Source organism: Gordionus sp. m RMFG-2023, chromosome 2 (assembly GCF_954871325.1).
Source record: "Gordionus sp. m RMFG-2023 chromosome 2, tfGorSpeb1-WG-v2, whole genome shotgun sequence".
In the NCBI taxonomy this organism is placed as follows: domain Eukaryota; kingdom Metazoa; phylum Nematomorpha; class Gordioida; order Chordodea; family Parachordodidae; genus Gordionus; species Gordionus sp. m RMFG-2023.
The window spans coordinates 26,215,045-26,240,303 of NC_088776.1; the positions used below are offsets into that span (position 1 = coordinate 26,215,045).

General features: G+C 30.3%; 1 protein-coding gene and 1 long non-coding RNA gene across 3 annotated transcripts in view; one reads left to right on the plus strand and one right to left on the minus strand.

Moving 5' to 3' along the window:
* Window positions 1-433: 433 nt before the first annotated feature.
* Window positions 434-25,259, plus strand: part of LOC135924699 (uncharacterized) — a 47,259-nt gene continuing 22,433 nt past the window's right edge. The window contains exons 1-2 of the long non-coding RNA XR_010571363.1: window positions 434-1,134; window positions 12,646-12,789. This is a non-coding gene — a long non-coding RNA (uncharacterized LOC135924699). The remainder of the gene's footprint in view (window positions 1,135-12,645; window positions 12,790-25,259) is intronic.
* Window positions 1,597-25,259, minus strand: part of LOC135924697 (ribonuclease 3-like) — a 49,415-nt gene continuing 25,752 nt past the window's right edge. The window contains exons 19-23 of one of the 2 annotated variants that reach the window (XM_065459792.1): window positions 15,038-15,143; window positions 12,655-12,796; window positions 2,362-2,542; window positions 2,108-2,253; window positions 1,597-1,890 (exon numbers count right to left, since the gene is read on the minus strand). In XM_065459792.1, the coding sequence (XP_065315864.1) occupies window positions 1,841-1,890; window positions 2,108-2,253; window positions 2,362-2,542; window positions 12,655-12,796; window positions 15,038-15,143 (625 nt within the window). In that variant the 3' untranslated portion in view covers window positions 1,597-1,840. The remainder of the gene's footprint in view (window positions 1,891-2,107; window positions 2,254-2,361; window positions 2,543-12,654; window positions 12,797-15,037; window positions 15,144-25,259) is intronic. The other variant, XM_065459793.1, reaches the window with a different exon arrangement.

The following is a 25,259-nucleotide window of genomic DNA, read 5'->3' on the forward strand; positions in this document are numbered from 1 at the left end:
AAACTAATTAATATGATAAAAAAAAATTTTAAACTTAAAACTTTTAAGACAATTATAAGTATCATAAAAAGAAGTTATGTAAAAACTAAAATACTTAAAGATGCGATATGGAGATCATTTTCTAAAAATTTGAGGCTTAAGAAGTTATTTTTTTACTAAAAGCAATCTAATGAAGAATTATTATATTAAAACACTTTTTAAATTGAAAAACAAGGGTGTAAAATTCAATTTTTTTTAAAAGAGAGGGAAATGTGGATAATAATATTTTATTTGCATATTTTAACCTATAGATTGAAAATATTATAAATATAAACATAAATAAAAAATGATTTAACATTAAAACGCGATAAATAAATTAAACGCTATAAATATTATATAATAATCTTGTTGATTTATCATTCCAATATTCGATTATTCCATTTATTCAATTTGATTCATATTCTACATATTATTCCAAATTCATATATATTATTCCGATATTTACTTATTCTAATATCCAATTTGATCAATTATTATTTTGAATTATTTACGACTGACTTGTGATGATATCAATTTTGAAAAATTGATAATAATAACAAACGAGCACAGGTAAGCTTATATGACAAAATTACGATTGATAAAAACAACTCATGATAAGAATAACAAAAACGATTTGGACACGCCAACGAATAAATCTAATGCAATATAGAAACGCCAAGACGATAAACCATTAGGACGTCAAGCTATCGATGAGAGCTTACATGAAATTATGGGAAAGCTTTTTAGAAGAGGGAGAATGTTATATAATAGGAATATTAATAAATTAAAATATTATAAGTTTGGTGATTAAATAGTAATTTTAAATTTTATATCAATCACTCATTAAATTATCTTTATTTTAATATTAAAAAAATGTAATTAAAAATTACGAAAAATGTCAATTTTGAAATATAGGGAACAGCTGACATTAAATACTCGCACTTTAAATAAATATAAGAATTTCTATTTAAAAAAATTATTATTATATAAAAAGAATGTTACTTATAAGACACAATTAAAATTTTCGCGCCAAAATAATTTACGGGGTAAAATAGGTCAGAAAATTTATTATCTGACTGATTAGTATTCATATGTATAAAGGGTATTCTAATATTTGTAAGATACTTATTTTATAACTATCCTTACCTTTTATTTGATATCTTATTGTAACCTTTATTCAAATATTATTTAGTATACAACAAGTTTGTCTTTTTATAATATATAGAATAAAAAGTATTATGAAAACACATTTCCAATCATATTAACCATGGGAAGCGTCCCCCCCCCTTCAGTGCCTAAGGCCACTGTGGCTTGAATAGATATAAAGTTTTAAAAAAATGCTTTTGCTTAAAAAATTATAAAACCATCAAATTTAATATCCAAATTAAGCAAGTTTAATGTTTTATTTTTTGAAAATGTCAATTTTTGCAAAAAATAAAATAAAACATTTTTTTATAAACAAAATATATAAATAAATGCGTACATTTTCTGTAAATCTAATTAAGATGAATGTTTTAAAATGTAATTATAAAGTAAATACTATACATTTTATTATAATATTTTGATTATATGAGATTTAAAAAAAATAAAGGGAAATATATTAAAACTTATTTAAATTAGTTAGGCATTCGACAAAAGAGCAGATGGATAATTTAAAAAAGATTTAATCATTATACCAAAGAAGATTAGAATGGCATAACATATGTTCCAAGTATAAAGGTACATTCTTTGTGTTTTTCAACAAATCTAAATTTTTACCTAGGGCGACAAATATTTTAGGGATGACACTCCATATCACGATAATATAATAGAGTAATTGTAATCATAATGTTTGACGTTTCATCTTGTGATGAGTAAATCTTGGAAATACACCTAATAAATATGACAAAGTTCAATCAAAATATTGTTTAAAAACAGTATGGATAAAATATTCTAAGTTAAAGAATTTTATTAACTATTTAGTATTTGCTTGACTAATTTAATTTATAAATGGTATTCTTTAAATTTTATTCTTTTATGGTTATTTATAAATAAATATCAAATAAATTAATAAAAAAAATTAAATCAATTTCAAACAAATAATATAAACTTTTATATTTAGATATAGCAGCTTCGGCCGCTTCCATCTCGGCTTGTTGTTTGCTCCTGCCCCAACCAACGGATAATCTATTGTTTCTAAAATACACGCCCACTTTATATCGCCTCGTATTAGACGGTCCTATGCAATCAATAACCCTTTAAAATAATAAAAAAGCTTTATTGTATTTATAATTTTCTAGACATAAGAATATTGAATTTTAAATATATATTTTTTAAATGAGAAGCATCTTATATTAATGTTACTTATAGATAGGCACGTCGGGTTCTTTTCCATCCATCTTCCTTAAAGTCAAACAACATTGTTGTAATAAGGATTTAGGATCATTCCACCCTTGATTTTCAATAAAATCATCCAATTTGCTTATAAAACAAATCTTGAAGATTACTTTGCAATCTTCTACTCCTTGATCAACAAATAATGCTCCTTTTTAAAAACCCAAATATATCGTTACATTTTGAGATTCATAGAATAGCATTCGTTAAATATAAAATTTGGCGGGGATAGAGGTCTGCAAAGTAATTTCTTCGCAGCCCCGAGCCCGAATTTAAAATTTTTTTGTCCGAGCCCGACCCGAGCACGCATTTTTTAGTCCGACCCGAGCCCGAAATTTTACAATTTGAGTTTGAATATTATAAGAACCTAAAAAATATTTATGTGTATTTATTCATCGCCACCTTAAATGAAAGTTTTTGACGGCTATAATCTAATCAAGATATATATTAAGTTGCATTTTAATTAATTTGTAAAAAATATTATAAAAAAGATAAAATAAAAATACAATCGATTTTAAAAATTATAAAAAAATTAACCATATTTTCATATATAAGTTTTGTTGCAGATGTTTAATTAAAGAGAAAAATAAAAAAATGTTAATTTATTTTCAAGAAAATGTCAATCATGATTATTATTATTTTTATATATTTTTCTTGGCATTCGAAAATTTATGGAATTAAAATGGAATAATTCATTAATTTAGTCGATTCATGAAGATTATTGTATTTTGCATGAATGTTGTCGATTCATGATTATTGGAATATTGTATCGAGTTATATTATTATTACTTGTCTTATGTTGCGAAAATTTTAAAATTTGATTTTTAGCACTTATATAAAACGTTTAATTTCGGAAATAATTTATTGCGTATACCATTATCTATTAAATTTTTAGAAATTGTCGTGAGATTTAGAATGATGCCTTTTAATATCAATATTCCATATATTGAGCCAATTTTGGAAAAATATTGGCAACAAAGCCTTCCCTCATGAATTGTATCAAATGATCTCAAATCACGAATCTAATATTTTATTTCAATCATGTTATTATCTCTTATTTCTCTCCTTTTATATAAAATACATTTATTTATTTTTAATACATAATTTAATTGAATACAATATATCATTTTATCTTTTTATTATGCCTTGAAGGTATTCTATTACATCTATCCTCTTTTTTTTGGCTCTCGATTTGGAATAGTATAAATTGTTTTCTTATTCGTATTGGATAACGGCTACTTGTACTTTCGTTCTCTAACACGGTTTGATCAGTCGTGTCGATGTCAGTCTTATCATTTATGATGGCATCTTTGGTTATTGAGTCTTGTATCGGATCAATAACTTTTGTCATCAAGTCTTGTATCGGCTCAATGTCTTTTTCTATAGAGTTTTGTATCGAATCACATGTATGGATGTGGATAAATTGGTTTTATTAATTGTAAAGGTCCTATGGGTTGAAATTTAAGCATCATTGAACTTGGTGATTGTTTAGTGGTTTTTTGTGGCGTATTTCGATAATTAAATAAAAAATCTTGTATTTTATCATAATCATTATGTTTTTTTTAAATTTTTTATAAGTTTGTAATAGCCATTCTGCTTCTCCGTTGGTTCTAGGGTAGTACGGCGCACTATATACATTTCTAATTGATAATTGTTTGCAAAATAAACTGAATTCTCTACTTTGAAAGAGGGGCCCATTATCCGTAACAATCGTATTGGGGTAACCAAAAATAGCAAAAAGTCTTAACAATAATTTTCTTACTTCAGTAAAATTATTAGTCGATTACTAAAACTATCTATTATTACTAGATATATATATCCGTTAATGGGTCCGGCAAAATCTAAATGAATTCTTCCCCATTCTTGCGGAGGGCCATTTCCCTATAATTGTTTTATTTCCAGGATTATTTGTCTGACATAATTCACAATTCCTACCGTGTAATTCGATATCTTCGTCAATATTTGGCCACCAAACATTCTCTTGTGCCAATAATTTTGTTTTAGTATACCCCTGATGCCCCATATGTAAAAAAGACCTTGTAATTTATATTATGGTTCTTAAACCCCATAATATTCCTGCTTCCACCGTGAGTTCATTTCGGCGCTGGAAAAACGGTTTTAGATTTTCCTCTATTATCTTCGGCCACCCAGTTGCAATGTAACGTGACACCTTTGATAATGTCGGGTCATTTCTTGTGTGTGCTTTTATATCTAACGCTGAAATAAATTGTGGAGCATCCGATACTATTAAATTAATATCTAACTCTTCCCAAGTAGATGGTTCACCGTCAATTGGAAACCGGGATAGCATATCCGCATTACTATTTTTTTTTGTCTCTTTCAGTTGCAATTCATAATCATAATTGGCTAGTAATAATGACCACCGTACTAATCTTGAGGACATATCTGTTATTCTTTTATGTGGATTGAGTAAAGATATCAGTGGTTTATGATCTGTAATTATAATAAAATGTTTGCCAATTAAATATTGTTTAAATTTAATTAGTCCAAATATAATTGCTAAAGCTTCACGCTCTATCTGACTATAATTTCGTTCGGCTGCATTTAATGTTCTAGACGCGAATCCAATTGGTTTTTCCTCGTTGTTAATTATATGAGATATATCCTATTCCTTGTTGCGACGCATCTTCAGCTAGAATTATCGGTTTTCCCGGATTATAATGAGTTAATGGTGCAAAATTATTAATTACTATTGTTTCATTATTCGTCCATTTCCATGGCACGTTTTTTCGTAACAGTCGATATTTGGGCGTGGCCATCGTTGAACAGTTCTTTATAAATTTTTGATAATAGTTAATTATACCGATAAAAGCTTGTAATTCTTTAACGTTTTTCGGTAACGGTGCGTCTAAAATTGCATTGACGTTTTTATTTGTTGTTGCGATTCCCTCTTCGCTAATGGTATGATCTTAGAATTCAATCTTTTCTTTAAAAAAATTACATTTTTTTAGATTTAATTTCATACCATTTGTTTCTAACGTCTTTAGCACATTTATCAAATTTTTTTTATGATTCTCAATTGATTCCCCAGTAATTATTATATCGTCCAATACCGCTACCCCGGGTAGTCCTTTTAATAAAGAATCCATTGCTTGTTGGAAATTGGCTGGCGCTGAGGCTACCCCGAACGGAAGTCGTATGAAGCGATACAATCCACTCGGTGTGTTGATTACTAACAGTTTTTTTGCTTCGTCATCTAGCTCTATTTGAAAATATGCTTCTGATAAATCTAATACTGTATATTTGGATCCATTACCTAATGTGGCTAATAATTCATTAATTCTGGGTAAAGGATACTTATCAATCAAAATATTAGCATTAACCGTTTGTAGGAAATCACCACAAATTCGTAAGGATCCATCTTTTCTCAGTATCGGCACAATAGGAGAAGCGATATTCGAGTATTTTAGCTTTTCTATAACTCCCATGGATTCCAGTCGTTGCAATTCCGTTTCTAGTTTTTCCTTCCACGCAAATGGAATCGGTCTACTTTTAAGACATTAAAAGTTGGAGTTGGGTTTTACCGATAGCTTTGCTTTAAACTCTTTCAGTAAACCTAACTTCTTAGTAAATAATGATGAAAATTTATGTTCAATTTTATCCTCCCAACCCTCATTAACTGTATTACATTTATTTATTTTTATTAACTTTAATTGGTTTATTAAATTTCTACCTATCAAATTAATACCATTGTTTACAATTATAAATTCATGATATATAATTTTATTCGTATAATTAACGGGTAATATACGGGTTATTCCATGTCAAATGAGCAAAAAAATCAAGATTTTCGGCCGACCCCTTTCAATTTCGATAAAAAGTTGTAGACTGGTTATATATGTTCCCATTAGATTATAAACAAAATTTTAGCGCATTAGCAACTATATTAGCCGAGATAATCGGGGTTAAAGGTCCAAAAAACGTCTTTTTTTGCTTTTTACTGATGTCAAATAATTAGTTTTTAATTTAAAACTAAATATGATCAAATATTGAATCTAATATCAATAGCTAAGTTAATAATTTATGATTATGGCGAAAACATCAAAATTAATCTTTTATAAAATATGGGTCATCTTATGGTCAGTTGAAAACTTGAAATTAATATTTCGAAATGTATATGATCTCCGATTTTTAATTTTTTTAAGAAATATTATCCGTTTACTATTTTTTTAATAATTTCTTCAACAATTAGCATGGCTGGATATTTATTTTAAAAAATTATGCGATTTTTATACTTTAAAAAAAATAGATGGCGCTATATATAATAGTTTTAATATGTTAAAATTTATTTTTTTATTGATTAAAAATATTTTAATGTAGAATATATCATAAAATTCGATTATATAACTTTGTAAACCTTATTCCCCTGAGATATTCGCAGGATAAAAAATTTTAATAATTTTTTTAATATTTCAATGTAAATTAAAAATAATTAAAAAATCCGACTAACATGCGAACAAAAAAGCAGTATTAAAGGAGTGCAGGAAAATTATTAAGGGAAAAATCGAAAATCATATAATTACCCGGCCTACCCCCCATCCCCCCCTCAAGACTAAGTCATACCCATCAAGACCAAGAATGTTATAAAATTGTCATTAACCAGAAAATTTCAAAGATTTTTAAAAAAATTTTAAGCGATATAATTAACAAAAAATTAACTAGTTATAAAATTTTGGGTATCAAATGAATTTGAGCATTCTCTATAAAATTTTTGATCAAAGTCTTTGAATTTTGAGCATATGCTTAACACTGAAAAAATTAATAAAAGTAAGTCAGCTGTTTTTATCTTTTCTTAAAATTATTAAAAATAAACTGATTAGCAAAATTAATTAGCGAATTTAATCGATAAATCACAGTTGCTAAAAATACAAATTGATTTCTTTAATATTTTTTCACAAACACCGATTCATATCTTTTACATATAAATATTTTTACTTGTCGTTTAAAAATAAATAAATTTTTTTAAATGAAACCCTTAAAAGATAAGATAAAATGTTGCAATCCACAATAAAGTGAATCATAAAAATTTTAAAAAAAATTTAAGATCAGTTCTTCCATGGATGCTTAATATAAATAATCATTTATATCTTCAACAAAAAATATGTAATTCGTGCCGATACCAGTTAAGTAAAATTGGTCCACACATTCCCGAAGAATTTATATCCCCAATAACCCATAATCAGGATGCCTTAGAATCGATTAATGAAACATTACACAATATTGGAGAATCACCAATTAAAAGAAAACGTTTAATGGAGAAAAAATATCCTAAAAATAAAATTCAAAAGATTGAAAAAGCAATAAAGATTAAGGTTTTAGAAATATCTGATTCCGAGATTGATAGTCCAATGAAAGAGGAAATTTTTATTATATTAAAGGATAACTTTGATAAATTATCAAAAAATCAACAATATCAAATTCTTACAATTTTGCCTCAAAGATGGAGTGTAAATAAAATTCAAAAGGAATTCAACGTAACATCATACATGGCAAGAAAATGTAAAATGATGGTAAAAGAAAGTGGAATTCTTTCATTTCCAAAACATAAGGCAGGAAAGACACTAAACGAAAAAACATTTAAACTCGTCAAGGATTTTTATAGTTCTGATGAAATAAGCCGACTCATGCCAGGAATAAAAGATTGTGTATCTGTTAAAGGCGAGAAAGAACCAGTTCAAAAAAGACTTATATTAAATAATCTTAAAGAAATATTCAAGATGTTTAAGGAAGAATACCCAAATATATCAATAGGATTCTCTAAATTTGCCGAACTTAGACCAAAAAACTGTATTTAGTTGGAGCTAGTGGCACACACACTGTTTGTGTCTGCGCTATTCATCAGAATGTGAAATTAATGACAAATGTAATAGCTGAAATTACAGCAGGAGAAGATTACTGTATAAATTCTTACAACTATCTATTGGCGCAAATTATTTGTAATCCATCTCAGCCAAAATGTTATTTAACAAATTGTGATCAATGCCCTGGTATAGAATCTCTTAAGGGACAATTATACCAATTGTTTCAGAGAAATCGTATAGAATATGTCACTTAAACAATGGATCACGGTGGATAGAACAAATCTTGAAACTATTATAAAGTCCGTTGATGATTTCATCGATTATTTATTAGAAAAAGTTAAAATTTTACTGCGTCACTCGTTTATAGCTAAACAACAAAGTTTATTTTTGAAGAATTCCAAAGAAAATTTAAAAGATGGGGAATTTTTAACAATTCTAGATTATTCTGAAAATTATTCCTTCATTTTACAAGATGAAGTTCAGGGATTTCATTGGAACAACGTGCAGGCCACTATACATCCATTTGTAGCATATTATAAATCTGGAGAAGATTTAAAAAATATAAATTTTGTTATTATATCCGAATCATTAAACCATAATACTAGTGCAGTCCACCTTTACCAAAAAAAATTTATTAATTTCTTAACAGCCAAATTTAATTCTAAACCAGAAAAAATAATATATTTTTCAGATGGAGCCGCGTCTCAATACAAGAATCGCAAAAATTTTCTGAACATATGTCTTCATAAATACGATTTTAATATTCCTGCCGAATGGCATTTCTTTGCCACTGCTCACGGCAAAAATGCATGTGACGGTATCGGGGGAACTTTCAAAAGATTAGTTGCCAGAGCTAGTCTTCAAAAACCAAATAAAAATCAAATCCTAACCCCATTAGAATTATATAATTATGCTAAAGAAAATATTAATGGAATTCAATTTGAATATATATCCAATCAAGAATATATCGAAGGGGAATTAGCCCTTCGCAAAAGATTTAATTCTGCGCTGCCCATACATGGGACCTTAAAAATTCACTGGGTTATTCCCATTGATCAAAATAGACTAAAAACCAAAATATATTCAAATTCTAAAAAATATAATATAAAACAAGTTTCGTTTTTAAATGAAAAAATTATATTTAAAAATATTAATGGATATGTAACATGTGTATATGATGATAAATGGTGGTTAGGATATATAATCGATAAATATGATACAAATGAAGAAGTAAAAATCCGATTTTTACACCCTTGTGGACCTTCAGCCTCATTTAAATTTCCCCTGAAAGATATTTTAGTGTTACCTAAATCTCATATTCTTTCACTGGTCAATCCTTCTACTCCCACCGGTCGAACATATATATTATCTTCTGAAGAAATCTCACAAGCTAGCCAGGCTTTGTGTTCCTTTAGATGAAGTAAGATTTAATTAATTTATAAACTATCTTAATTAGGCTAAATTTGTGAAGATTTTAAAAATTTATGATCTGAATTACAAATAAATATATATAATGGACATTGTAATCGATTTAGTATGATATATATACATTAAAATATTTTTAATCAATAAAAAAATGAATTTTAACATATTAAAACTATTATATATAGCGCCATCTATTTTTTTTAAAGTATAAAAATCGCAATAAATTTTAAAATAAATATCCAGCCATGCTAATTGTTGAAGAAATTATTAAAAAAATAGTAAACGAATAATATTTCTTAAAAAAATTAAAAATCGGAGATCATATACATTTCGAAATATTAATTTCAAGTTTTCAACTGACCATAAGATGACCCATATTTTATCAAAAATTAATTTTGATGTTTTTGCCATAATCATAAATTATTAACTTAGCTATTGATATTATATTCAATATTTGATCATATTTAGTTTAAAATTAAAAACTAGTTATTTAACATCAGTAAAAAGCAAAAAAAGACGTTTTTTAGACCTTTAACCCCGAATATCTCCGCTAATATAGTTGCTAATCCGCTAAAATTTTGTTTCTAATCTAATGGGAACATATATAACCAGCCTACGATTTTTCATAAAATCGAAAGGGGTCGGCCGAAAAGTGATTGATTTGACATGGAATGACCCATACATTTACCTTGAATCTCGATTAATACATATTATAATATGTTAAAATGGTGTCCGAATTCTTTATTGGTCTTTTTAAACGATCAACTTCTTTTATATTTTAAATGGAGACTGCTGATCCTGTGTCAATTAAAAAGTTAATATAAATTTTATCTATCAATAATTTCACCTCAAATCTTGCTCGTGACTCCTCTGAAGAATCCCAATCCTCAATTTTTTCTCGCCCCTTTTCTGGAATATCTATCGTTAGAATATATTCTTTCTTAACCTGCATACTTTCTGTAAATGTCTTTTTATCCCACAATTATGACAGATGGTATTTATAGGGCACTGCGGTTTTATGTGATTTTCTAATCCACAACAATACAAATAATTTATGAAACTGATTTATACTTATTATACTATTCCCTTGTTACTGTTGATATTTTATTTATCTCCTTTCCTGCAGATAATTTTTCATATAAATCATTTCTGTTGTCTCCATTGAAGTAGCGATTTGTACAGCCTTTATCCATGTCAAGTCCGGCGTGTTGATTAATTTCATTAATATTTTTCCATTAGTAATTCCCGACACATCTCTTTGAATTCACACGTCTTTGCTTTTATCTTTAATTTATTTATATATATTCTGTAATTTTTTCTCCTCTTTCTTGTTCCGTTTTAAAAAAACAATATCTCTCCAACATAAAATTCGTTTTCTTCGCATAATAATTTTTTAATAGTATAATTATATCATCATATGATATTTCCTCTAATGTCTTTGGCAAACACAACGTAAATAATTTTGAGCAAACCTCAAGTCCATTATTTGCTAATAAAAATTTGTCTTCTATTTTGGCGATTTTAAAAATGAATTCCATCTTTGATAAATAAACTTCCATTTCACACTCTTTCTCCATTTGAAACTGCGCCATGTCGTAATTATGTAATAATCTAATATCGTAGTTATGTAATAATCTAATATTTTATTTCAATCATGTTATTATCTGTTATTTCTCTCCTTTTATATAAAATACATTTATTTATTTATTTTTATAACATTAATTTAATTGAATACAATATATCATTTTATTATGCCTTGAAGGTATTCTATTACAGTAAGAGTAGTACCAAAAAGGCTATCAATTGTTAAATTGAGTCTTTTTACTCTCTATTGTAAATACACATTTAGGCCTTTTTAGTTTTTGTGCTTAAAAAATTTAATAATATCATACATTTTATATATAAATATACTAAACTATTGTTATAGAATTATAAACATAATATATTTGCAAAAATTGCAACTTACATAATTAAGTTTTTCTTTGTTTTTATCATATATAAATGAAAACATTTTCCAGACCTCAGATTTGCCATTGGCATTTTCCCTTACTTTATATTCATTGCTCTTAATCTTTTCACCAATTTTTTTTAATTTGGCATCCATTGAAATAATTTTTTTAATATGAAAATATGAGGCTATTTATTTAAATAGATATTAGTAAAATATAATTTTAATGTATGTAATAATATCGTAACTATGCAATGCAATATACTAAAATATAATCACATAAAATAGTTTGATAAGGTTGTTATGTAAATTATAAAATAATAATTGAAAATAACATGTTATTCTGAATGATATTTTAATGTCATAAATAAAAAAGATATGGTTATATAATTGACATTACTAATTATAATGATTATTTAGGATATTTTACTAATATTTATATCTCGGGTCGGGTCGGACAGCTCTTACAACCCGGCCAGAAAAATATTTTTTAATGTCCGAGCCCGACCCGAGCCGGACAGCCTGCGCAGTTCTCTAAACGGGGGTTTATCTTAAAACAATCATAAAGAAAAGTATTAATTAATCTTAAAAGATATCAAATATTCGTCGGTCTAGAATTGGAGTGCTCCACTTGAGCAAATGTTTAAAATGAGTTAACATAAAGTTTAAAATAAAATATAGGAAAAAGTTATTGATCAATTTTGACAATAACTTTGGCCAAAATTAATATTTTTTTAATCTAGTTTTTATTTTTATATATATTGGGAATAAATAAGTTATTATCCGCCTCTAACTCAAAAATTTTGAATGTTTAAAAATGAGAAAATCAACATTAAAGTTTAAAATAAAATATAGGAAAAAGTTATTGATCAATTTCGACAATAACTATGGAAAAATTAATATTTTTTAATCTAGTTTTTATTTATATATATTAGGAATAAATAAGGTATTATCCACTTCTAACTCAAAATTTTTAAAAATGTCGAGTGGAGCGCTCCAATTCTAGACCGACGATATTATACTGTACAATATTAATGCAAATTTAATGGTATATTATAGATAAAAAACCTAAAAATGATTCCAAGAGGTCGGCCTTATCCTTGGTAGTCAAATCTATGGGTTGAATGTTCGAAATGACAAATCTATGCAAGGCTAAATCGTTGCAAACTTCACATTGAGTTTGATTGTTGACTAAACAACTCCGTAATAACTAATTATCATTCCAATATACATCAAATAAAACAAAGATTTGTTGAATCATTTTACTTATTATGTTAAACCCAATAGAGTTTTCAAAGCTAAGCTTGTTTTATATTCTTTTATAATACATATAGAAGAGTTATTGATGCGCAATTTAAGAAATTTCATGTACAGTAAAACTTTTCTATAGATAACTCGGATATAGTTAATTTTCGTTCTTGTTAATAAAATTAAAGTCCGGCTAGAAGCCTATTTGACCGAATGTTAAATTTTTGTTTTTAGTTAATTTTTTATATTTAATTCTTCGCTACAGTTAACTAAGTTATGTTATAGTGTTGTTAATTGGTTGGTTGTGTAAACCCCAGACCGGGGGTTTGGGTCTAAAAACGAGTAAATCAGCTCTGAGCACGAACCCCGAGCTCAGACCCGGAGCAAAAACCGACCTATAGTTATTTTTTGTTGAACTTAGGAAAGTATATATGTTCATTATATATATCAATCGAGAGCTAATCAAAAAATCTATTCATTAGGACAAGCGTTTCTTCTGGATGGGCTAATCTAAGGCTTGGGGGGTCAGGAATATTTCTATCAACATAAGATAATAATATGGGTATCAAATAAAAGGTGTTTTAATTATATCTTGACTGTAATCATAATTATTATTCTAAGTGGGCGGTCCTAGGTCTTGAGGGGTCAGGAATATCTTTAACAATCCAAAATATTTATACAGGCGTCAAGTAAAAGTTAATTTAATTATACTTCAATTGTAATTATAATTTTAAGTGGATGGGTCTAGGTCTTTGCAATATGAGTAGTGATGTTAATCGACTAAATAGTTATTGAAAAATTATTAAATTTGGATATCGGGGCCATTCATAACATGAAATATCTAAAAGTTTTATAATACAAATAATGGAAGAAGAAAATAGAAAAAAAATATATAACCTAAAAAATAAGGGAATGGTTTAATTTTTTTAAAATATTTATATTTATATTAAATAAAAATTGAATTATTAAAATGGAATATACAAAATAAAAAATTTATTTTCTTTTTCTTTTAATAATTTGCAATTTTTTTAAAAAAATATGAAACAAAATAACAAGGAAGAAAAAGTAAAATAAAAAGAAAAGTAAATAATATATAAATATAAAATTTAAAAAAATCGTCTGGGTTTAAAAAATAAATAATAATTATTTTCACTCTTTACACTTCTTATTTTTTTTCTCGCTTTTAAATATATTAAAAATACAGCTAGATATTGATATCTTGTTTGAGGAGATTATTAAACTCTCTATTTTTTGATTCTCCAAAATATAAAGTCTAAAATAAAAGCATTGGAGAAATGGGTATAATTTTTTCGTAATAATCCCCACGCTTAAAAATATTCTAACATGTATTCTCTTTGAAAAATATTACAAAATCTTTGTTATAATATATATAAAGTATTTAAGAATTAATTTTTTTTTTTTTGGGGGGGGGGGGGGGTTAACTAAGCCATTTTTCATAATTCTCCCTCAAAATAAAAATTTTCATAAAATTTCTCCCGGAGTTTTCTTTAAAAGTCAAAAAAAAATCTTTTCCTCTTCATGACTTCTAAATATCTTACAATGCATTAAAAAATTATATTTTTTTAAACTATCACAATTTGTTCTCTTGTGATTTATTATAAGTTGTTTTGTTTATCCCATTCAAATTATTTTTTCTGAAATTCACACTTTTAATTTAAAATAACATATTTATGTATTATTTCCCAAATTTTACATATTTCTAAATAATAAATCATTTATTATTATAAATCCAAATATTCATAAAACTTTTTTTATGTTTAACAAGAAAATAAATAAATTCTATTCTCCGAGTCTGTGCTAAGGGTTCGTGCTCAGAGCAAACCTGTTGGGTCGTAAATATTACAACCAAGCAAATTAACAACACTAGCTATGTACTTTACATATCTTATAATGTTTTGTTATAGTTATCAATTTATTTTATTTAAAAATTGTTTTTATTTTTAACTATTGACATATTATTCTAAATTTTAAATTAAAAATAAGATAATGAATATTTTACAAGATTTATATATAGTAAATAAAGTTAGTCATCAGATATAGTTAATAAAGTTAACTATATCATGTAATAGGATAAAGTTAAATTTCAATATAGTTAATTAAATAGACAAGAAAGGCTCACATAAGAAAATTCAGGCATTTTTTGTATTAAAAAACTATATTGTTAAAAATGAGGATAACTTACAGATAAATGGCCTTCATGGTGGTAAGGGAAATGCTTGTAGAGATACTCGGAAGTTATGAGCTGTAATATTGTATCACCCAAAAATTCAAGTCGTTGATTGTGTCCCCTATATTAATGTTTAAATTATTCGAAGGAAATAACTATTCAAATGGAAACTGTTATAAAGCAAAAAAAAACTGAAAAAAGTGAAAAAGAGATGTTTTGTCTTATGCTTTAATGTCATCAAATTTTAGAAATCAACTTCTCATTTTCTGCCATCGAAAAAGCAGGTCCTTAAAAAAAAGAAATATGCCGGCCTCACCATAACAGTGTTTATACCGATCTTTACCAATACCTTAAGCAGGTTGGGAAGTGAGACCCTCAATTTTATTAAAACCATAGGGAAAAATGAAAGAGATCACTGAGGACCCCAATGAAGCATTTAACCTTAGCCAACAGATTTCTCTCGAAAGCATTCACTCTTCTCTAGGGTGATATGCTTTTTAAATATTTAGTCCTTTTTAATGTTTTTCTATAAAAATATATATTTTTTAAATATAATTTTTACTATTTCCTTTTTTGTTTATTTTAAAAAATATTTTTAATTTGATATTGTTCGTATTTGTATTAATTTTATTAAATTGAAACCGCTTTTATTAAAAATAAAAAATTTACCAAATATTTATCCTGTATTTAAAAAAAATGGGATTATTAATAACATCACTTGCTTTGGTATAAGTTTCTAAATTAGTTTTCTAAAAACTTGCCTCACTTCTCTATGGTTTCTTTATTGTCATTCGCAAAACTGATTGAGGAATTAGTCAGTAATAGTCCCCAAAATCCTACCTTCAGCCTCCCGTGGAGAGGGAATGGTAACGTATTTTGGCGGCTAATGGAGGTCTAAAAGGTTCCCTGTGGTCAGTCTAGAATAGGAACACTGTCTCCTCGACGGGGTGAAAGCACTGAAAGGGTTTATGTCAGGAAGGACATCCGATTGTAAAAACTTTGTTACAAAATTTCCTAATGATTACAACAAAGCATGGGCAGGGTACAGCTCAAAGTATCCCGTGGGTCTCCTCATCCGCCTAGGACAAAAAGAAGGAGGGAAAACCTGGTGGAACCACGATTCGTGAAAATGATATGACAGCTATAAACGACCTTCTTCTCCGTTTTATGGCGATTTCCAGGTTTACCCGGGTAGTCCAGTTTTCCCTCTGATTTTTCTTTTCCATTTTTGACGGTCCTGAGCATCAATACTTGTAAGATTCATGCTTCTCATATCTGCCGCTATCACATTTGTCCATGTCATCTTGGGTCTTCCTCTAAGTCTTGATCCTCCTACTTCTATCATTGTGCATCTCTTTACCCAGTCATCTCTTGTCATACGTTCCACATGCCCAAACCATCTTAGTCAATTTCGTCGCAATACCATACCAATCATTTCTATACCTAATCTTGCTCGCAATTCCTTGCTAGTTTTTCTCTATCTCAGAGATACCCCACACATCCATCTAACCATCCTCACCTCTGTTCTTTCTAATTTGGCTTCGTGAGTCGCTTTCATTGCCCATGTTTCACCGCCATAAACTAAACAACTTCTCACACAGCTTACGTAGACTTTCCCCTTTAACTTCAGAGAAACTTTTTTATTTGTAAGAATAGACGACATCTCTCTGAACTTCTTCCAAGCTTGTCTGATCCTTGCAACAACGGCAGAATCTACACCACCATCTGCGTTTAGCATATCACCTAAATAACAAAACTTATCCACTTTTTCTAGGGTTAACCCATTGCCAATATCCAGACCACCATTTTTTAGGTTATCATTATTATGTATCCCTTTTATGCATGTTCTACAAATAAAGGTCATTCTTTCTAACATCAGACTGCCTTTTTTCCCGCTACATCTTTTATGTAACCATTTCTGGCATCTGGTGCATTGGATAGAATTTCTAGCAACTCCTTTCCCACATACACCACAAGGCCACTTACCTTCCTCCATCTTTAGATTTTCCCTACCAATCACCTTTGTTTTTGATGCATTCATTTTCAGGCCCTTTGCTTCCATAGTCATTTTCCAATTACTAACTTTATCCCTCAATTCTCCCTCACTGTTTGTTATTAATACAAGATCATCTGCATATAATATCTCCCAGGGAAGTCCTTCACGCATTTCTCTAGCCACCACATCCATTACTAAGATAAATAATAATGGACTCAGCACGGATCCTTGATGAAGTCCTACCTTCACCTCAAAGCTGTCACTATCACCATAATCCGTCCGTATTGCTGTTTGTGCTCCAACATACATTGCCATCACTGCGGTAACCAACCATTCCTCCACACCTGATTTTCTCAAGGCCCATCTAGTAATCTCACGCGGCACCCTATCAAATGCTTTCTCCAAATCAACAAACGCATAATAGAGTTTCTTTTCCTTCGCAAGATACTTCTCCTGAATTTGTCTCACCACAAAAATTGCATCTGTTGTGCCTTTTCCCGATGTAAAACCAAACTGCATTTCATCAATTTAATTTGTTCCCTTAACCGCTTCTCTAACACTCTCTCAAATACTTTCATTGCATGTTCCAAGAATTTAATAGCTCTGTAAGACCCGCAATCTAAAGGATCACCTTTCCCCTTGTATACTGGGATAATTATACTTCTTCGCCAGTCCTCGGGAATAGTACTTTCTGTGACAATTTGATTAGCTAAATTCATTAACTATTCAATCCCTAAATCATCAGAACCTTTAAACATCTCTGATACCACCATCGTTAAACCCGATGCCACTGCTCTCTTTATCTCGTCCTTGCTAAATTTACACCCTGGACCTTCTACCTTTGCACAACTAATATTATTATCCCATTCATTTACTTCATTCAAAAGTCCTTTCATGTAAATCTTCCAGGTGTTCTTAACCCGTTACTGGTTAACGGTGCATATATGCACCACCTCCTATATACCTTATTTTAACATAGTAGTTTTTATTTTAAAAAATAATAAAAAAGATTTTTATATAGTTCAGACATTGTACTTCAAAACTGGAAAAGAAAAATATGAAAAAAATATTTTTTTATGTCCCTAAGAAACCCTCAAACTTTGCGAATTTATGAGGTCTAAAATGCAAAATTTTCTAAGTGATCTCACAAGCATATTATAAAATTATTTCGATGAAAACTAGTGTGTATATATTCTTTATAGATATATCAATATTTATCAATCATTTTTGAATTTTTAAATAATTAAAATTTTTATAGATAACCACATAAAGTTGACTGGTGCATATATGCACCGTTAACCATCTAGCAGTATAAATTATTTAAAAAAATTCAAACAAATGAAATTTAACATAATGAATTATAATTTTTTATATTATACTTAAAACCACTACCATCACTAAGGTGGTGGGAGGAGGGGTGGGTGGCTCGAGCCCCCTAAGAATTTTTTTTAAAAAATTTTATACCCAAAAATAGACCTTTTGAAAATAATTAAAAAAAAATTTTTAGCCCCCTGAGATTAAATCGAATAATATATTGTTCCTATTATAATTTTTTATCCCGATCAAATTATATGAAATTATTAGGTTCATAAATATTCAAAAGTTTAAAATTATTTTTAGCCTCTTCCTTTCTGAAGATTTTATTTTATTTATATAAAATATTATGCACCTGTTTTGTCAATTCAATCAAAATTATCAAAATAATAGATGACTAATAAAAAAATCAAGATTCTACGAAAATAATTTGTCTAGATATTTAATTTTTAATAAATTTTTTTAATGAAACGTTTTCTAACAATTGAACAAGCGCTTGCTCAACTTTTTGAAGAGGAACCAATTGAAGAAAGAGATATGGTTATAATTCCGCCAAACCCCTCTGCAGTTAGTGATGAAGAAGATTTCGATGAAAATGACTTAACAAATGTCGGAGTTTTGCCTTCAGATACAGCTGGAGAATTGGAGATTCATAATTCAGTTGATGACGACCTTCCAGAACCATATTCTACAAGAAGCTATTCTCGAATTTCTCACAATTTAAAATGGAGAAGAAAAACGGATGCAATATATTCTTCAAGCCCTTTCGATGGAGAAAAGGAAGATGTAATAAAACTTGAAAATGATTTACATGGTAAAAGTCCATCAGATATATTTTCTTTAATTTCGACAAAGATTTATATTCCCTAATTGTAGAACAAAGTAATATTTATGTAAACAAATGAATAGACCTAACATATGCATAACCATCCAAGATATTCAGAGATTTATTGGAATTCTATTATTTACTGGATATCATTCTCTCCCACAAGAAAGAATGTACTGGTCTAATGATAGCGATATTTCTATTCCAATAATCCGGGATAAAATGACCCAATTACAATTTCGAAATTTGAAATATAATATCCATTTGGCAAACAATACTAAAATAGATATACATGATAGATTTTATAAAGTTAGGCCTTATATTAATATATTGAATAATAAATTTCAGCAATTTGGAATTTTCAAACATCATTTATCAATAGATGAACAGATGATACCATATCGAGGAAGACATTCTTGCAAAATGTTCATAAAAGGAAAACCAATTAGATTTGGATACAAGTCTTGGATATTGGCTTCTTCCGACGGTTACGTATTCTCATTTGATATATATCAAGGAAAAAGCGAAAATAAATATGAATATGGATTAGGTGGAAATGTAATCATAAAATTATTAAAGGCATTGCAAAAACCAAATTATCATAAAATATATTTTGATAATTTCTTTACATCATTTAAACTCTTGTCATACTTAAAACAAATGGGATATTTTGCAACTGGAACTGTGAGGGACAATAGAATAGAGCATTGCCCAGTTGAATTTATAAAGGTTGTAGCAAAAAAAGATAGAGGATATTATGATTATAGGTTTGAAAAATTAAACGAAATATTTGTAGTTCGTTGGAATGATAATTCGATGGTGACCGTTGCATCGACATGCCACACTATCTCTTTGCTTTCTAATGTTTCAAGGTATTCTAAGAAAATATCTTCTAAAATAAAAATTCCTCAGCCAAATATGGTAACTGCTTATAACAAACACATGGGTGGAGTTGATCTATGTGATAATCTAATATCTACATATAGAATAAAAATAAGAGGAAAAAAATGGTGGTGGCCAATATTCACCAATTTTATTGATGTAGCTTTGGTAAATTCATGGAAAATCTGGAAATTCGTGAATCGAGATGACAAGAAGAGTTTGCTTGCATTTAGACGAGAAGTTACTAACTACCTCCTTCGAACGCCAGTAAAAATTGAAAAAATTACAAGTACAGGTCACGCCAGCCAGTTTGCATTACAGTGTGAAAACCCTATTGATTCATCTGGACATTATTTATCCAAAATTATAGATGGAAAAAGACGAAGATGCAGATATTGCCATACGCACTCAAGATATATGTGTCAAACATGTCAAATCGCACTCCATATTAAGTGTTTCAAGGATTTTCATAATATATAAACATTTTCTCGTTTTTATTATAAATTACAAAAAAAGAATAAAGATATTTGTTGTTTTTTGATCTTATAGTATTTTATATAATTTTTATCTTTTTTAACCTCTTAATGGTTAACGGTGCATATATGCACCAGGCTAAATTTTCTATTTAGGATTATTTTTTTTGGCTGATTTTTTTAGAATATCATATTTGAGCATTAATCAATATAATTTGAAAAAATTGAGCATTTTTATCCACTAGAAAAATCTTGACCATTAATGGGTTAATACCACTACCATCAATCGCCATTTTTCCTTCCATATTTTTCAAACACTTTACACCTATCACATCCTGCCTTTTTTTTGACATCTGTTTTGCCATTCGAACCATATTTCCAATTCCATCAGCGCATTCCATTTCTTTAGCAAACTCGTGTCTTTTTTCTTCTTGAGCCTTCGCTATTAATTTCTTAGCATTTCTTTTAGCCATCTTGTAAATATCATTATCACTATTTTCTTTGCTATTATACCATACTTTGAAACACCTCCGTTTCTCATCCATGGCTTTCGCTACCTCCGGGTTCCACCACCAAGTCTCCTTATGTCTAGGCGGCCCTTTTGTCCATCCACATACCTCCTCAGTTGTCATTACCCAGGCTTTCTTCATGGCTTCCCACTTGTCATTCACCCCAGATGCTTGTGCTACCTCCGCCTCCCTAATCGCCAATGCCATATTGAATTGAAGTCTAGCACTCTCCTCCTTCAATTTCCAAACCTTCAGCCTAGGGACAAACTTTCTCTTAGTGACCCTGGCACCTTTAAGAGTGAGATCTCCTACAACTAGTCGATGCTGATTTATATATTCCTCTCCCGGAATCACTTTCACATTTTTTACTATACATTGATCACATCTCCTTAATAACAAGTAATCCACTGCACTTTTGGTACTACCCGACTTATAAGTCACCAGCTTCTCTGATTCTTTCTTAAACATTGTATTACAGACAATCATATCCATAGCATCACTAAAATCCAAAATCCTCTCTCCTTCCAAATTTCTCATGCCGTAACTGAACCCTCCATGTACTCCTTCATAACCCTCACTACTCGCTCCCACATGTCCATTCAGATTACCAGCCAGGATAATCCCCTCTTCATTTGCCAGTCTCGATGTCACCCCCAATAGACTGTCCCAAAATATATCTTTCTCTTCTTCACTTCTTCCAACCTGAAGAACATATGCCGAGATAATATTATATAGCTTTCTACCAAAAATCATCTTGATAACCATTATCTGGTTGTCTAGCCTTCTCACTTCGACTACTTTTTCTACCAATTTCTCCGCAACCAATACCCCAACTCCAGCCTTACCATCATTACCTCCTTGCCAAAAGAATTTATACTTTTCGCTAGTCTTGCCAATCATTCTGGTCCCATTTCCTTTCCATCTAGTCTCCTGTATGCAGCACACATCTATATGCCTTCTGTGCAATACATCGACGACTTCTCCCGCTCTTCCCGTCATACTCCCAACATTCCATGTCGCGACCCTAACTCGATCACCCGTAAACTGGTTTCTCCACATTTTATCAGGTCGTTTATGGCGTCATAAGTTTCATTTTCATGAATAGTGGTTCCACCAGGTTTCCCATCCTTCTTTTTGTCGTAGGCGGATGAGGAGGCCCACGGGGTACTTAGAGCTGTACCCCGCTCATGCTTTGTTGTAACCATAGGGAAATTTTGTAGCAAGGTTTTTACAATCGGATGACCTTCCTGACATCAACCTCTATAAGTGGTTTTTACACCCCGTCGAGGAGACGGTGATCGTGATCCTATTCTAGACCCAGATCACAGGGAACCTTTTAGACCTCCATTAGCCGCCAAAAGACGTTGACATTCCCCCGCCAAGATGAGGCTGAAGGTAGGATTTTGGGAGAGAGGTAGGATTTTGGATGAAAAAAGGGAAGGCATCAGGTTTAACGATGGTGGTATCAGAGATGTTTAAAGGTTCTGATGATTTAGGGATTGAATGGTTAATGAATTTAACCAATCAAATTGTCACAGAAGGTACTATTCCCGAGGACTGGTGAAGAAGTATAATTATCTCAGTATACAAGGGGAAAGGTGATCCTTTAGATTGCGGGTCTTACAGAGCTATTAAACTCTTTGGTGTTAGAGAAGCGGTTAAGGGAACAAATTAAAATTGATGAAATGCAGTTTGGTTTTACATCGGGAAAAGGCACGACAGATGCAATTTTTGTGGTGAGACAAATTCAGGAGAAGTATCTTGCGAAGGAAAAGAAACTCTATTATGCGTTTGTTGATTTGGAGAAAGCATAAAACGGAGAAGAAGCTATAAACGACCTAATAATAAGTGGAGAAATAAATTTACGGAGGATGGAACGTTGGGGGGATGACAGGAAGAGCGGGCGAAGTGGACGATGTATTGCATAGAAGGCATATAGAAGTGTGATGCATACAAGAGACCAGATGGAAAGTTAATGGCGCAAGAACAATTTGCAGGACAAGTGAAAAGTACTTTTCTGGCAAGGAAGTAATGATGGTAAGGCTGGGGTTGGGGTTTCGGTTACAGAGAAATGGGTGGACAAAGTAATCGAAGTAAGAAGGCTAGATAATCAGATAATGATTATCAAGATGATTTTTAGTAGAAAGCTATACAATATTATTTCGCCATATGTTCCTCAGATTGGAAGAAGTGAAAAAGAGAAAGATACATTTTGGGACAGTCTATTGTGTGTGATATCGAGACTGGCAAGTGAAGAGGGGATTATCCTGGCTGGTGATCTGAATGGACATGGGGAGCGAGTAGTGAGGGTTATGAAGTAGTACATGGAGGATTTAGTTACGGCATAAGGGTAGAGGAATAATTTAGATTTTATGATGCTATGGATATGATTGTAATATAATGTTTGAGAATCTGAGAAGCTGGTGACTTACAAGTCGGGTAGTGCGAAAAGTGTAGTGGATTATTTGTTAGTAAGGAGATTTGTTAGGAGCATAGTAAAAAATATGAAATTGATACCGGAAGAGGAATGTAAAGATCAGCATCGGCTAGTTATAGATCTCACTTTTAAAAGAAAGTTTGGAATTTGAAGGGGGAGAGTGCTAGACGTCAATTCAATATGACATTGGCGCTAAGAGAGAAGGAGATGTCACAAGCATCTGGGGTAAATGACAAGTGGGAAGCCATGAAGAAAGCTTGGGCGATGACAACTGAGGAGGTATGTGGAAGGACAAAAGGGCCGCCTTGATATAAGGAGACTTGGTGGTGGAACCCGGAGGTAGCAAAAGCTGTGGACGAGAAACGGAGGTGCTTCAAAGAATGGTACATTAGTAAAGAAAATAATGATAACGATATTTAAAAGGTGGCAAAAATAAATGCTAAAAAATTAATAGCGAAAGTGGAAGAAATAAAAGGCAGGAGTCTGCTAAAGAAATGGAATAGCTGAAGGAATGGGAAATGTGATTTGAACAAAGCAGATGGCAAAAAAGTGGCAGGATGTGGTAGGTAAATGTTTGAAAAATATGGAAGGAAAAATAGTGATTGATAGTAGCGGTATTAAGAACACCTGGAAGATTTACATGGAAAGACTTCTGAACGAAGAGAATGAATCGGAAAATGATGTAGTTGTGTGAAGGTAGAAAGTCCAGGGTGTAAATTTGGCAAGGTCGAAATTAAGAGAGTAGTGAAAAAGATGAATAAAGCGAGTTCAACGAGAGTAGTATCAGAAATGTCTAAAGGTTCCGATGACTTAGTGATTGAATGGTTAATAAAAATTTAGCCAATCAAATTGTCATAGATGGAACTATTCCTGAGGATTGGCGAATACACAAGGGGAAAGGTGATTATTTAGATTGCGGGCCTTACAGAGCTATTAAACTCTTGGAACAGCATTGAATGTAATTGAGGAGTTAGAGAAGCGGATAAGGGAACAAATTAAAATTGATGAAATGCAGTTTGGTTTTACATCAGGGAAAGGCACGACAGATGCAATTTTGTGAGACAAATATAGAAGTATCTTGCGAAGGAAAAGAAACTGTAATATGCGTTTGTTGATTTGGAGAAAGCATTTGACAGAGTGCCGGGCGAGGCTACTAGATGTGCCTTGAGAAAAACAGGCATGGAAGAATGGTTGGTTATGGCAGTGATGGCAATGTATGTGGGCAACTGCTGTAAGGATGGATGATGGAGATAGTGAAAGCTTTGAAGTGAAGATAGGACTTTATGAAGGATGAGTCCTTTATTATTTATCTTAGTAATAGATGTGGCGGCTAGAGATATGCGTGAAGGACTTCCCTGGGAGCTATTATATGCAGATGACCTTGTATTAATGGCAAACAGTGAGGGAGAATTGAGGGATATAATTAGTCAATGGAAGATGGCTACAGAATCAAGGGGCCTGAAAATGAATGCAGCACAGACAACGGTGATTATTGGTGGGGAAAATCTAAAGATGGAGGAATCCAGTAAGTGGCCTTGTGGTGTATGTGGGAAAGGAGTTGCTAGAAATTAAATTCAATGCATCAGATGCCAGAAATGGGTGCATAATAGATGTAACAGGAAAAAAGGTAGTTTGATGTTAGCAAGAATGACGTTTATTTGTAGAACGTGCATATATAGGGTAAATGATAGCGTAGAAAAATGGTGGTCTGGATATTGGCAATGAGTTAACCCTAGGGAAAGTGGATATGTTTTGTTATTGGGGTGATATGCTAAAAGCAGATGGTGAGATTCTGCCGTT